Raw genomic sequence first — 15,958 nt, forward strand, 5'->3', positions numbered from 1 at the left:
TAATTTATTTATACATATATATTATTTTTTTTGAAGGTTAATAAAAGAAGTGCATAACAAAATAAAATATAGTATAATAGTATTTATAATATGCAGTTAGATAAATATAATGTGAAAAACGGCAGCATAAAGAACAAATAATAAAAATTGGGAAAAATAGATTGCTAAAAAAAACATGTAAAAATAAAATATCCAAATAAAAAAAACCGTGGAAACACTACAAAATATGTAAAATAAATATGGGTAAATGAGTATCCATTAAAAAACAATAAATAAAATAATATTACTAAAATAAATAAATAAAAAAAAGTTAATATTTGTTTATATACTGAAAATAACAAAAAAAGAATAATAATAAAAAAAAAATTGATGATTTATGAAAATCAAAATGAACTGATAAAAACAAAAATATTTGTATTATATATATATTTGCCTTTTATTATATATTGCAAATATGTATGAATAAAAGGTGGCACAAGTAACCATACATATTAAATATGTAAAATGTCAACTTGTAAAAAATGAACATGTATATATATAACATATATTTGTGTATTATATATGTATTATAAAGATACTAAATGTATTGATACGAAAAGCATTAGAATTCTCATTTTTTGGGGGCTTTTCCATATTGAATACAAGTTATCTATAACTCAAATTATATGCACATGTTTTTAATACTTCGTGGAAACATATTTGAGATAAACAAAGGATAATGCAAGTGATATATGACAGCATATATAAATGTTCGATCAAAAAATATTAAAAAAAAAAAAAAAAAAAAAAGATAGCAGATAAAACACACTTTGCAATCAGATATACGGGTCAAGTTAAGGAAGAAAAATATAATCTATAAATAGTAATAATTATATGAGAAGAAAAAAATGAAAGTAATTTTGAGAAAAAGGAATGGAAAATTTATAGACTGTTTTGACATTAGCCCATCAACAACAGTTGACAAATTTAAAGAACTATTTTATATCAAATGTAAGAAAGAAAACCAAAATACATAAAATCATTTTATATACAACAAATTATATCTATAATTTAAAATAACAGAATATCACTGAAATGCATATGTATACAAGCTATTTCAAAAATAAGTCAGTCCTTTAAATAAAAAAACATTATTTTTTTGTTTTTCATTTATATTTAGACCATTATTATCCTGAAAGGCAAAAATGGAACTTAGATAATGGTAATTATTCTATGTTATATTTGGAAATAATATATATGCTTGAATATGTGGATGTAGAGACCTTATTAATACGAAAATGAACAGCATTAAAAAAATATATAACAAAAGAAATAAAACAATATAGCATGTTTCATATGCTTTACAAATAATATAATTTATAAGCATCTTTTTAATTAATAAATTTTGTTTTATATATTTTTATAGCCACAGGAAAAACGCTTGTTAGTGGAACATTAAGTGAAATTGGAATAAAAGATGGAGACATATTAATATTTAAGGACTTAGGTAAGCTATTACATATAATCACATAGTATAACAATATATATAATGTCTTTTGTGCGTGTACTCTCTTTTTCTAATGCTAAAGAGGAACAATATACACTTTTGAATATTCAATATTTTATTTTTGTAGGTGTACAAATATCATGGCGATTAGTTTATGTTATAGAATATTTAGGGCCAATTTTGATTTTTCCGTTTTTTTATTTTTGTGATAAATATATTTATTCCCATAGTGCAAAAAATAAGCATATAATCCAAATGTAAGTTTCAAGAAATACAAATTAAAAAAAAAAAAAAATCACAATACGATATTTGTTATAAGAATATTTCAATCATAATTATCAGTTCCTTTTTTGTTATCTCATTATTATATATTTTTGTTTATCCTTTTTACTGTTTAAATGGAATGCAGATTATCCTTATGGTTTTTGCTATTTCATTTTTTGAAAAGAGAATTTGAATCCCTATTTGTCCACAGATTTAGCAATGCAACTATGCCAATAATGAGGGTTCCAATAAATTGTGGGCATTACTGGTAAAATATATATGATTTAGTTATTTATTTATGTTACTATTTTTTATTATATCACCACATTGGCTGTTTCCTTATAATGTTTTTAATTCGCATCTTGTTATGCTTCATATTTATTCAAAAATTTATTATTTTATTTGTTTTTTAGGATATTATGCGGTGTAAATATTGGGTATTATTTATTTCACCCGAAATACAAGCCGTACAATTTGGGCTCCAAACCACATTTAGTCTATTATATTTTTTTTGTGTTACTAGTAATAATTTCGTTATATCATCATATATATGAATATTATTCAATTTGTGTTTATTATTATGCTCCCCATTATTTTGTTATTACCTAATGCATATATATAACTAGGGTCTTCAAGGATATAATAAAAAATACCCTATTATATAATTCCATGAATAATTATTCATATTTTGTTTGCACTTTTCTCAGGTTTTAGAGTTTTTAAATTTGAAATGTCATTTAATATTAAAAAATTTAAGACCAAGAGGTAAGAAATATATTATACATAATTTTAGAAACAGAATAAAAAAAAAATGAATGATGTGCTACTTTGTGAACACATCTATACAGAATAGCGCATGAGACAATATTAATTTATTTCGTTATAAATATATGTTTTATTATTTTTTTTAAAGGCACGAAAACCAGGGGGATACCATATGGATATGGATTTAATTACATATCTTGTGCAAATTATTTTTATGAATCGCTAATATGGATTATATTTTCACTTATAACAAATACACTAACAGGTGAGAAATCAAACAATTGTTTTTTAATCAATATATATATGGGGAATAATAAGTTAATAAATTCTTCATACCCATTGTTGAAGCGTTCAATTATTACTTATATTAAAGAAAGAATATATATACATATTTGTACGCTATTTCTTTCTCTTCTCTTTTAAGGTTACATTTTTTGCTGTGTTGCAATAACACAAATGGCAATTTGGGCATTAAAGAAGCACAATAGTTACAAAAAGGAGTTTCCACATTATCCAAAGTAATTTATAAAAATAATTTTGTATAATAAATTAGCTTAATCTATAGTTTCATAAATTCATTAATAAATATATATGCAGTATTATATATATCGTCTATATATATTTTTTTTTTACGCAGAAATAGAAAGGCAATATTCCCATTTGTTTTGTGAGTATTATATCTTATTAATTTATGTTAGCATGATAGAATTGGGTATACTACTATATAAAAACGGTTTAAAATTTTTTGTAAACAAATGATACTTTATCATTATTATTAATTAAGTGTGCTTCAATGATAGCATTAATGGCATACTTGGAAACTCATCCCGAAAAAAAGACAAAAGTAAAGAAATATTAGTAATAAAAAAACATTAGAGATTCCAGAATAATATGATATATTTAATAATAAATGTGAAAGATTAAGTAAAAATAAAAATTGAATTTTTTTTAAGTTTTATTTTTGTTTTTATGGCACATGTATATGTATGTATTTACTTGTATATATGTACTTTCGTAATTCTCTTTTTTTATTTTTTTTTATTAATCTTTAAACTTTTTTCTTTTTAAATTCAAATAAAATTAATTATTTCAAATAAAAAACATACGAAAAAAATAAAATAATTAAAAAAAAATATATACGCTATATATATAATACAACAATGTTGTATGTAATTGAAAACATAACAAGCCCATGTACAAATAAAACAATTATCCCTAATATTTAATAGGAGATAAAAATATTTTTATTTTAATAAAATTATAATATTCGAATGACCCAATATAACAAAAAAAAATTTTAATTATACCAAACCCTTTCCTTTTTATCTACATGCGCATTTTAATTCAAATGTATACATATGGTGTTGTATAATTTGATGTCTTATTCATTTATATTCCTAGCTTAGTTAAGACTCTATCCACCAATTTTCTTAAATTTTTCATATATTTCGTTCACCAATAAAGATTTATAACTATTTAAAATTGCATTTGATATATCCTTTTGTTCCTTTGCATTTGTATTGTCCACAACTGGTATGCATGTGCTAATATATGATAAAGGAATGTATAACTTTTTATATGTACAGCTTTTTGTTGTGTGTGTTGCATTTATTAAGATTACTCCCTTCAATTTATTATTAGTGGGATATATTTTTAATTCTACTATTTCCCCTTGAAATGCGTCAAAATTATTTGTTCTTATTTCAACAACTTTATTTTTATTACACAAAAAAACAAAAAATATATAGCTATAGTTGCTACTTTTGCTTGGTGCATTATTTATTTTACTATTTTTTTTCAATCTTTCTTTTTCCTTTTTTTCATACTTTAATATTAGTTTGGGGATTTTTCCGCTCATACTTTAGTGTTATTTTATTTATGAGAAAAAATATATTCTTTTTGTTTTTATCGCCAACTTCTTTTATTATCTTTTGAACTATCTTGGGCCAGTGTTGTAAATTCCATGTATATATATGGTCTTTATATTTTTTTTTTTCATTAATTATATTTCAAAAAAGTATATAAAATTGTATCCACATATAATTATTATATATACGTATGTACAATAATGCCACCCATTTTTATTTTAAAATAGCTACTAAAACATTTTCTATATCCTTCATATCCTTTAATATAAAATACCTTATCTTATCTTTATATTACATACGCCTAAATATGATTTTATTTTGTACCATTTTTTAACAATTTAAAAAAAATTATTCTTATTATACCATGCCCTATACGTAATTTTATTTTATTATTTTCATTCATATATTTTTCTACTTTATTTTGTTTATATTGAAAAATTTTCTGCGTATATTAAAAGCGCATACATGTAATATTTAGCACAGGCTATTTTATTTATATAAAAAATAAATAAAAGTAATACGTATATAACAATAAATATGCCATATAAATATTCGCAATTATCAGATTTTTATTTTGATAAATTTTAGTCGCCATTCTTGCTTTTAATTAATTTTTATATTTACTAAAATTGGATTAATCAAATTCAATTTTTTTTCAAATAACAAATCGTGATTATATACATAACTTTACCATTATATATTTGTTGAAAATGGTGCAAAATATAAAGGTTAAAATAGCGAAAAAAAAAATAACAGAAAGGAAAAATAAATCCAAAAGGCCCAAAAAAATTAAGGAAAGAGTCATTGTAAAAAGTTTAAGAAAGGTAATAATTGAATTGGTTTTTCTATATCTATTTTAGCTTTATAACTTATAATAATATGCATATATATAGCTACAACAAATTTCCATGGACATGTATTAATAGACGTAGTTTATGTTTATTTGTTTGCATATGAATGTATATTAACTCTATATAATATAATTTTTCATTCGTTTTTTTCTAAACCTGTCATAATTCAACTTCATTAGAAGTATTTCATTTTATAATTTTTTTTTCGTATTATAGAAAAACAAATTAGTTGAAATTAAAAAAATTGAAGAAACTGCGAAAAAGTTGTGTGCTTCATCATATAACAAGCTCAAGTTCTTGAATATGAAAGAAGGGAAAAAACAAAACGATGAGCCAGTGGATATATCGTCATGATGCTTATGTAATTATATATAGTATGAAGAGAAAAGGAAAATATTGGATATGGATTGAACAAAAAGCGCAAAGTTTTGGGGGGTAAATTAAATCATGATGTTATTAGGCTCAGCATAATAGTAGCCATATTTAAATTATGCCCAAATAATATGTGATTATAGTCTTAACCTTAAATATAGCTAAGATAGAACATTGCATTTAAAACGAAACTAGCCAAAACTTTACAAATAAATAAGTATATACATATCAGTGCATGTATATGGGCGTTTTATTTATTATTATTTTTTTTTGTTTTTTTATTTTTTGATAATTGGTGTCTATTGTGGATACCGTGCAAAACATTTGAAACTTCCTCGTAATCACTAGATCGGCCACTATTGTCACTAGTATCATCACTATTATCATAATTTTTTTTCTTATGAATATTTCTTTTTTTCCTGATGTTTTTGTTATGCATATTTTTTTCCAAATTGTGTTCGATCATTTGGTTTTGAGACAACTCTAAAAAGTTTATGTCAATATTAATGTTACTATTTTTATTGAAGATATCATTATTATTATGAACAGAATGGATAACGTCAATATAGACAAAATGTTGTATATCACTAAATATTTCATTTCGGATATGGGCTTCGAATATTAATTCTTCCAATGAATCTTTATAATCAATACATAAATAAATTATTAAATTATTTATATATTTAAAAAAAAATGATTTAGTTTTAAGCATAATTGCACGCAAAGACAATAATATAGGAAGTGTATTTTTTTTTAATATATTTTTCATAAGATCATTTAATACTTTAACACTACTTTCTACATTTTTTATTTTTATATTTTTATTTTTTTCTTCTAATTTTGCAAAATCCTTTTTAATTTTTATTTTCATCAATCGGGAACTTAATATGAGTAAAACATCTTTTAGTACAGACCCTTCATTCCCTTCGTCATTTAATGGAATGATATTATTATGTTTAGCTCGGGTGTTAATTCCATCATCACCTTTCTTTTCCTTTGCATGCTCATCAGAAAAATAATAATTATCATAATCATAAACATATTGAATTAGATATTCATTTATCAACTTTTGCTGAAAGGAAAACTTTTCACTATTGGTTAAATTTTCTATTAATAAACAATATATTTTATATCTATCTTCAGAGTTTTTTATTTCAAAATGATTTCCAATGTGTGCTAAATGCTTGCTTAGTTTAATAGAATAGAAATTATTTAATACAAATATAAAATCGATCATATAATTTATTAAATTACTTTTGTTATATATTAATACTATATGCTTAAAAACAGATAACGACTGTTTTCTTATTATCTCATTTTTATCAGCCAATAAATATAAAAAGCCAAAAAAAAATTGATTATTAAATTTTACATAATCTTCTGAAATTAATTTCGATAACATATAAAAAGACAAATACCGAATAAAAGAATTTTCGTGTTTAAAAAAACGTACTAGATTGAATACAAATTTGTTGCACGAACTTCCAAAATTTTTTATCATGTAATAAGTCAGGATAATTAAATTATTCAGTATATTCATGGATGTATTCGAATTTTTTAAATCTCTTTCTAATATTAAGAAAAAATCATTTTTATTCATCACGTCTTTATCTATTATCAACATACATTGAGCCATGTATATACAATTCTTTACCATTATAATATTTTCATCGAGGCGGCTTAAAGTGCCAGAATCTTCACCGCCTATAGTTGTTTCACTGTTGCCTGATGATTTATCCTTACATATGTTTTCATAAACTATTTTCAACTTTTCAGATGCCATAGTTAAAAATTCGGTGTCTTGCTTTTTATAATGATTGATTAAAAATATAAAAGTAACTAAGATGTTACAAAAAACGTTATTATATGGAATTATTTCGATTTTTTCGAAAAAAAAGTGAATCTTATCTTTTAGCTTATCTATAAATTGATTTACATTTTTTTTTTTCTTTATCAATATATTTAATATTATATATATAAAACAAATTGGACAATTAAAATTAAAAATTGTATTTTCTATAATTTCTAAAAAGCTTTCATTAACTTCATTATTCTCATTATCTAGAAGATTATAAATTATTGTGAATAATTTTAGCATGATATTTTTTAGTATACCATTAGGACACGATTTTTTTTCATTTGCTAACTCTTGATCTGTTAATATAGAATCAAATAGAAATTCAGTTTTAATTGTGTTATTTATTTCTGGATTCTCTTTTATCTTTTCGATTTTGTTCTCACCCATAATATTTTTATCAATTATATTGTTCTTATTAATATTTTCGTCTTCATTCATCAAATATATTTTATAGCATCTACTCAACAAAAATAATATGCTTTCAAAATTAATACTATTTTGGTACTCTTTTGATAACTCTATTATAAAATCAAATATAAAGGTGTTCCAGGTTCGTATTGAAAAATATCTTAAATTATATATAAAAGTGTTTATTCCTTTTATAAATTCTTCTAAGACATTATTTCTCTTTTGTTTTAAGCAAAGTAATATAAGATTAAAATTTGGTAAATCATATTTTGTCATCATTTTTAACAATATTAAAAAATAATTATTCATATTATTTTCAAAATATTTTCCCCATATTTCAATAAGTAATATCACACCGTCATTGTTTTTATCACACTCTATTCTTTCTTTTTCCAATCCTTCTTTATTTTTGATAATATTGTTCGAATATTTTCTATGATTTGTATCAGGTATGACCGAGTCGGTTATACTTCCATTTTTAACAATCGGATTTACTTCTACACCGCTTTTTGTGATTTTATAATCCTCTTTTTTTGTTTCTAACTCATGGGAAAACGTTGTTAATGCCTTGAAATAGGTCAATCCATTTTCTTCCAAAACTTGGGTGATTTTTTTTTCACTAGTATTAAATATAGAACAATTAATAGATGCCTTCATAAATGTATTTATAAATATTGAGATGGCTTCGTCTTTTATTGTTTCTTCTGTATCTGTTATAGCTGACAAAATAATAGTTATCCATAATTTCCCTATATATTCATCATTGCTAGCCATTAAGAACAGAATATTAACTGTTAATAAAACTTGTCTTCTTACAGATAAGATCGAATCAAATGATAAAGAATATAAATAATTAGAAATAAATATTAGAAATATTTTATAATTTAATTTTTGACTTATTAATGTTTCAAATATAACTTCAATATATTGTATTGTTAATTTTCTTATATTACTTCTATGACTAAATATGTTAGAAGATATTATTTTATACATATTTATTTTTTCTTTTCTTTTATTATATATAAAGTTACGAACAAGATTATTATTATGATGTTTTTTATTTGTTAATATTACTAATATAGACAATGCTTTTGATTTTACTACAATGTTTGGGTCTTCTAATCTTTCTAAAAATAATCGAAATAATTTCTCATAAATATTTTCATTTTTATCCGTTTTTTTTTTTTTTATTAATATTAAAAATAGGTCTAATATCATATTCCGAATTTGGTATTTTTCACAGTTCATATATTTTAAAAGTAAATTTAAATATCTAATCATCACTGATTCATAAGCAATATAATACATTTTGTTATCAATCTCTAAAATACTTTTTGTTTTGTTCTTTATTCTGCTTACAGGACAATATTTATTTGTTTCTTTTTCGCTTTCATGACTGTCTGTTTGGCTATCAGCTATTTCTGATTTTCCATTTTCTCCCCCTTCTTCTTCATCTTCTTCTTCCCCTTCTGTCTCTGAATAAACGGAAGAATTACAATCGTCGGATATTTTAAAAGATGCTGTCGATTCCAATCGCTTTTTGCTGATTTTTTTCGTTTTTAAATAATTATTATCTAAATATTTATCTCCATTTTTTTTATTGTCTTCCCCTTTAATATGCAACATAAACTCATCGTGTATTATTTTCATAACATTATATTTTTTTTCAATTCTTCTACAATTATTAATTATTATTTTTATTAGATCTGTAAATACAGTCTTTTCATACTTATCACTATTATTAATGATAAATATTTCGATAAACGAAAAAACAGGATTACCTAAAAAGACAAACATTCAAATTTATTAGAAATGTGTCTATATAAGCATATATATGTATGTATTTCATTTTTTAGTCATTACATGCATTAAGAACTATTTTGTCTTCAGCATCCAAGTCGTCATCCTTAATTTTGTTTATTTTGGTTGTTCTTGTCATTTCGTTATTTAATAAATACTTTTGTTTTTGTTTATCATTATATAATACTTGAGGTATAATTATTCTTATGCAACTATTCAATATATTTGTAAATAGTAAAACTATTAAATTATTAATATTGTTTATTTCTTCAATAGAATATATATTTTCAGAATTTTTTATATCTTTCAAAATAGATAAGATTTTTGCAAATATTAAATTTACAATTTTTACAAATATGTTTACATGAGGACCGATATCATATAATTCCACGTTTATATTATATTCAAATCTAATATCATAACATTTCCTCACTATTTTTATTAGGTAATTTATACATAGTATATGAACTGAATGAATTAATGGATATTTCAATAAATCTATATAAAATTTTATGAGCTCAAATATGCAGTTTTTACTATTTATGTTAACCAAATTACTTATGTCAAGATATTCTATGCTTTCATACAACAGCATAAATATGTTTTTTAAAACGCCTATATCTTCATCTTTAAAAAGAAAATACATACATATGTATATATGACACATCAATGGTATAATTTACACACACTAAAAAGACAATAATGAAATGAGATACATCTTTCTCTATTTTATACTTTTTTCTCATACCGCTTATGGATTGATCGTTTTCCAATTTTTTAATTTTCATTATTTCTTTATCGTTCAAATAGTGAGCGCATAATAAAAACCTTTTTAATATTCCTTTTAGTGTGAAAAGCCGAAACATTTGTTTTTTTCTTTCAATATGCATCCACTGAAAATATTCAAGAAATAACCATGAAGAAGAGAAGTAAAGATACAACTATTTGTTTATGCAGATATATACATTATTGCGCATAGCTTTTTCTATTTTTAGTGCAATTTTATCGTACTTTCAGCATATTTAAACAAATCAAACAAGCATAATTAGAATAATTATCATTTTTATATATTAAATAAGTTAGAAGAATGTTCATGCTAGACAAATATGATATGCTTGTTTGCTCAGCATCATCTGTTGTGTTTGTATCTTTGGTTCTTTCCTTGACTAACCATTCCACAATTCTTTTTCGTATCTTTAAGAATGAATAAAAAAATAAAACAAAATAAAATAAAACATAAAATAAAATGAGAAAAATTCCGCAACATTATGCGTATTTTCAAAGTTCTAATACATAAGCATTATTTTCACTATTTTGTTTTTCCATTTTTTTTTAACTGTTTCGTTGTAATTCGGATAAAAGGACACGTCACTGAGGCCCTTCAAAACATCGACATTTGACGAATTAACAATATTGTCTAATTCAGGAAGGAGAAAATCAATTTTGTTTTTTTCAAAATAATCAAAAGAATCATAATGTTCTATTGATACATTTGATATATTTAACGACAAAAATTTTGATTTTAATTTTCTATATATATTTTCATCCTTTTCTAATTTTCCATATTTTTCTTCATTTTCTTTAATAAATTTTATAAGAACATTATTATGTATTTGCAAATTGTTATACAACTTTTTTTCATTTATTGCTTTATTTTCTATTTTCGTTTTTTGTTTTTTCTCTCCAGCATGTTCATTTCCACTTTTGTTTGATACATCCTCCTTTAATTTTCTCTTATTACATTTTTCCATTTTATTTAGCTACTTACTCTTTGTCTGTTATATGCCTATTACTTATGTCCCTTTTATTCATAATTTTTTCCACTTTATATTAATATTTTTTAATGATAAAAATCAGACCATACTCTTTTATCGTATGCATGTGCAAACAATTTTAATGTAATCAAAATATGAATCACATCATTTATTACACCTAATTTATTTTACAATATATTACTTAGTTTAATCGTTTAAGTTAATAATATATAATAATAATGATAAACCTTTTTGCCGCTCTCTTTTCTATAATACATACTTTTCCCCGTGTGTATGCCTTTATTTTTCTGTGTGCACATTTCTTAATATTGTAGTTTTCTTTACCTATGCATTTTTATACATATATATGAGAAAATAATTATTATTTTGATTTAATTAAATATCATGTCTCTTTTTACGGCATATATTTGGTTAATTTAATTATTAATACCTTAATATTAAATATTTTTTTTTACTTCATATGTATGCTATTTTGATGGAACCTCAAACGCACTCTGTTATTTATTCTACGGATATTTTGTCGTTTTTTCTCCCTTTTTTTCTGTATATAAAATCAACGAAATTAAAAACAAAATATGTATAAATTTTTTAAGTTAATTCTTAATTGGATTATATATAGGAAATTTATTTAGTTATTTTGTATTTTATTTTTATTTCTTTCTTATTTGTGTAGTTTTTTAATTAATTTATTTTTGCATATATCCAATAAAAATGGATATTATGAAATAATGTAAAATTTTAAGTATTCATTTTTCCTATATGTAAGTATTATATTTTGTGTTTATATGATTAAATATATAGATTACACAGTCACATATATATAAGGATATGAATATATTATTGGATTATTTGACATTTTTGGTGGGCCTTACAATGAAATCATACTAGTGTATGTTTTAGCCACACTTTAGCATTATAATGATTTTTAAAAGATTTTTTCATAAATACCCAGGAGGTAGTAAAATAAAATGCTATATTGAAAAGAAGAAAAAAAAAATAATAAATGCAAGCTTATTCCATCAGCCCTTATATTCAAAAAATTCAAAATGCTTAATTGATTGGAGATACTGCACACCTAAATCTGGGTACCAATATAGCTCTATATATTCTCGAATATAAGCAAACATTTCTATAATGGAAGCATATACACATTCTACACTCTTTTTCTAATACAGGTACGAATATATGTATATATACGGGGAAAATACTATCGAGATAACAAACTTACCAAATAACAAAACTAATGAATATATTCAAGAAAGACTACGAAAAAGTTTAAATAAATATGGTAGACTAAAAATTTTGAGGTGCTTAAGTCACAGAAATGATCCCTATATAAACAACAACATATGTTATGCTACGTTTCATAATAAAAAAGATATGTATAAATGTATTCGTAATGTAAATATAAGATTCCCTTTATCGTTACAAAATAAAATTTTAAAATTCAAAAGTTTGTATAGTAATAAATGTAATGATTATCATTATTTTTATAAGCAAGAACATTATAATTATAGTGCTATAAATGTTGCCTTAAATTTATTTAAGTATTTACAACATAATAATTGTTTTATTAATATAAAAGATATATATAAACATGTTTTTGAATATTCTTATTATCATCATAAAATTGTATCGTCGGGAATATCAATTTATAAAGTATTTAACAAATGGGAAAAATTTATTGATTTTTTTGACAACCTTTTTATTAAAACCAAAAAAGATAACCAAATAATTATTACTCCTAGACTTATAGATGACAACAATTTATGTATTTACCTAAATAACAAATTAATTGATTTAAAAAGAAAAACGAATTCGCTTAACTCGGTGTATTGGAGACAAGATTCTGTTCAATTACCAGAGTAAACAACACGCCAATAAAAAACAAAAATATATAGAAAAATTGTGACTAAATCATTACATATTATAAATATAGTTTCATTCGAATATGATAACATACCATCCATTTTATTTTTTATTTTTACACCCCCAATAATTTTGTAGGGAAATTGAAGCAAAATTGAACACGGACCATCCAAAAAAATTGAAAGAGGAAATGCAGCTTTTATCCAAAACAAAAGATTTTTACAAGTAAGAATTGAATGAATAAAAGTAAAATAAACATATAAAATAAAAAGTGTTTTCTCAATATTTATACCTTTGCAAATGCAATATAAACATATTGTCCGATTGTGATACCATTTTTAGAATACATGATGAAAGGCACTTATTTAAATTAAAATTGAACAAAGAGCGAAAGGAAAAGAAAAGGTATACATAATTAATTTGAAGTTTTCCGTTTGTGAATTTTTCATTTTAAATTGTACATATTAAGCATATTTTTACCATTGCAGAATTAAAAAAAAATATGTTTCGAATTGATCAAGCAGATATATGTATGCATGTATTATATATATAGTATTCCTTGGAAATATATAGTTTTGTCTTATATAAATTAATATTATAATTTTATTGCCATCTTATTTTAGATTAATGAAGAACAAAAATGCTAAATGAAAAGGATTTGTAAAGAAACGAATATATAAATGTGTATATGTGTGGATGCATATAGAGCCGACATTTTTCTTTATCTATTGTAGTACACAGAAGGATAATATTTACCATCTCAATTGGGTTTCGATTGTTTGAAATTCCCTATCCTATCATAAACTTTTACCCTCTTATTATTTATTTACTTTTTTTTATAATACATTTTATTACGAGGATAATATGTTAATAAAAAGGGAAGGATATCATATAAAGAGCGAGTGTCTTTTATATTTGTTTAAAGCATACAATTTCCATCTTTGTTTTATTACTAATATTATGTCTATATCATTACTATTTCTGATATTGTTATCATTCTTATTATATCTTTAAATTTTAGCCTTAATTTAATTACTTTATTTTTGTATTTTCTTTGGATATACTATAGTTTTTCCAAATAATTTTAACTTATTTTTTTTTAAATTTTTGAGTTTTTTTATGTTTATTTTTTATGTACATTTTGGAATGGGTAACCGAAAAAAATAATTAGGTTCACCCTTTTATTATTATGTGCATATATATAGTTTCATTATATAATGAATTGTCCAATTCCGTGATTATTTACATAAAAAATATATATTCTTTGTATGTTCATTAAAAGAGGAATAACATAGGATATAATAAAATATTAATTGTATAAAATTAAGCAATAATAAAAAAATAAAATATATAATATATGAAAATAAATTTATGGTAGCAGAAAAAATTCTGTGAATAGTTACATAAACATTATTCCATGTTTATATTATTTTTTAAATTTCGAATTATCGTCTTTATATAATTATAGTCTATATGCGTCATCCCTAAAAATTGATTAAAAATAAAAAATATATACAAATGTATAAAAATTGTCTATACATCCAACTACATTATAAAATACAATAATATTTATAAAATTATATCATTTTCTTATTTCTCATTTCTTTTTTCTTTATTACAATGGTTGAAAGGGCATTCTTAAAGCAACTGGATCATAATATTTGGATAAATTTCCTAAATAAAAAATATATAAATAAATAAGAGCAATGAACAAATAACTATTTAAACAATTTTAGGGGTGGATAAGACGATCCTCATTTTATCTTCCCAAATCATCTTATGTCTTATACATATGCATACCTATATATTTCATTGATAAGTTGTAACCCGCGTCATTATAAAACAACATTTGCTTTTCCATAAATCTTCTTCTACTTTCATTTGAAACATGCATTGTATCAAAATATGATATTTTAAGAAATCGATATAAATAATAGGTTCCATAATAAAACATTCCTGAATACAGAACAAAATGTAAAAGAGATAAGCCATAGAATATATTTTTTTAAAAATCATCAATCATTATATGTAACTTCGTATCATATTATGTGAAACACAGTTTATATAATAGCAACTCCAATACTTAAAATAATTATAAGCAATTGAAAACGATTTCAATGAGCAGTTCAAAATGAATCTTAAAAATGAACATATCACATTTTATATTATCATTATGATAAATCTGTACCTCCACATATCCCAAACAAAATACTGTGTGTTATACTAGGGCCTTTAAGACTTGTGAAAACTCTACTGCAACATCTTCTGCAAAAGCCTGAAAAATTGACAATATTTATAATAAGTAAAAGGAAGTATATATAAAAAATATAGAGTGTAACAGTAGTATATGCCCAACTATCACATACATACATAAATATATATAAACAATTCTTAAGTGAATTACAAAATTTTTAACTCCTATTTTAATTTTTCTTTTATTTCTTAATACGCATTTTTTCGATGCATAATGAGTATATGATATCTTACCCTTCTTTTTTTTTTTCTCCCCTCCTTCGAGTACCTTATCTTTCATTTTCACAATTTGGGGTTTAGTATTTAGTAAAAACTTAAAAAATATAGTTAGGCATAATTAAAATTTATTTTGTATTTTTCTCATGAACATACTTTTAAATCGAGTACCC

General features: G+C 22.7%; 6 protein-coding genes across 6 annotated transcripts; 3 read left to right on the forward strand and 3 right to left on the reverse strand.

Annotated features, from left to right (window-relative positions):
• Positions 1–887: 887 nt before the first annotated feature.
• On the forward strand, positions 888–3,186 carry PCHAS_0714000 (3-oxo-5-alpha-steroid 4-dehydrogenase, putative; the record flags this gene model as incomplete). The annotated part of the gene is made up of 10 exons (XM_016797660.1): positions 888–990; positions 1,160–1,201; positions 1,406–1,486; positions 1,614–1,743; positions 1,896–2,018; positions 2,164–2,272; positions 2,458–2,515; positions 2,664–2,780; positions 2,940–3,033; positions 3,153–3,186. 10 exons carry the CDS (start codon positions 888–890, stop codon positions 3,184–3,186), a joined length of 891 nt encoding a protein of 296 aa, XP_016653591.1.
• Positions 3,187–3,929: 743 nt separating this feature from the next.
• PCHAS_0714100 (conserved Plasmodium protein, unknown function) lies at positions 3,930–4,373 on the reverse strand (the record flags this gene model as incomplete). The annotated part of the gene is made up of 1 exon (XM_732829.2): positions 3,930–4,373. One exon carries the CDS (start codon positions 4,371–4,373, stop codon positions 3,930–3,932), a length of 444 nt encoding a protein of 147 aa, XP_737922.2.
• A 720-nt stretch (positions 4,374–5,093) lies between these two features.
• On the forward strand, positions 5,094–5,588 carry PCHAS_0714200 (conserved Plasmodium protein, unknown function; the record flags this gene model as incomplete). Its single annotated transcript, XM_016797661.1, has 2 exons — positions 5,094–5,207; positions 5,451–5,588. 2 exons carry the CDS (start codon positions 5,094–5,096, stop codon positions 5,586–5,588), a joined length of 252 nt encoding a protein of 83 aa, XP_016653592.1.
• Positions 5,589–5,856: 268 nt separating this feature from the next.
• Positions 5,857–11,423, reverse strand: PCHAS_0714300 (condensin-2 complex subunit D3, putative; the record flags this gene model as incomplete). Its single annotated transcript, XM_016797662.1, has 5 exons — positions 5,857–9,653; positions 9,736–10,299; positions 10,421–10,565; positions 10,684–10,866; positions 11,010–11,423. The coding sequence occupies 5 exons, from the start codon at positions 11,421–11,423 to the stop codon at positions 5,857–5,859; spliced, it is 5,103 nt and encodes a 1,700-aa protein (XP_016653593.1).
• A 942-nt stretch (positions 11,424–12,365) lies between these two features.
• Positions 12,366–13,967, forward strand: PCHAS_0714400 (conserved protein, unknown function; the record flags this gene model as incomplete). The annotated part of the gene is made up of 5 exons (XM_016797663.1): positions 12,366–12,532; positions 12,623–13,312; positions 13,455–13,541; positions 13,659–13,721; positions 13,940–13,967. The coding sequence occupies 5 exons, from the start codon at positions 12,366–12,368 to the stop codon at positions 13,965–13,967; spliced, it is 1,035 nt and encodes a 344-aa protein (XP_016653594.1).
• An 811-nt stretch (positions 13,968–14,778) lies between these two features.
• Positions 14,779–15,849, reverse strand: PCHAS_0714500 (ATP synthase-associated protein, putative; the record flags this gene model as incomplete). The annotated part of the gene is made up of 5 exons (XM_016797664.1): positions 14,779–14,800; positions 14,936–14,990; positions 15,117–15,272; positions 15,505–15,591; positions 15,804–15,849. 5 exons carry the CDS (start codon positions 15,847–15,849, stop codon positions 14,779–14,781), a joined length of 366 nt encoding a protein of 121 aa, XP_016653595.1.
• Between the last annotated feature and the right edge of the window lie 109 nt (positions 15,850–15,958).

Source organism: Plasmodium chabaudi (assembly GCF_900002335.3).
Source record: "Plasmodium chabaudi chabaudi strain AS genome assembly, chromosome: 7".
NCBI lineage: Eukaryota > Apicomplexa > Aconoidasida > Haemosporida > Plasmodiidae > Plasmodium > Plasmodium chabaudi.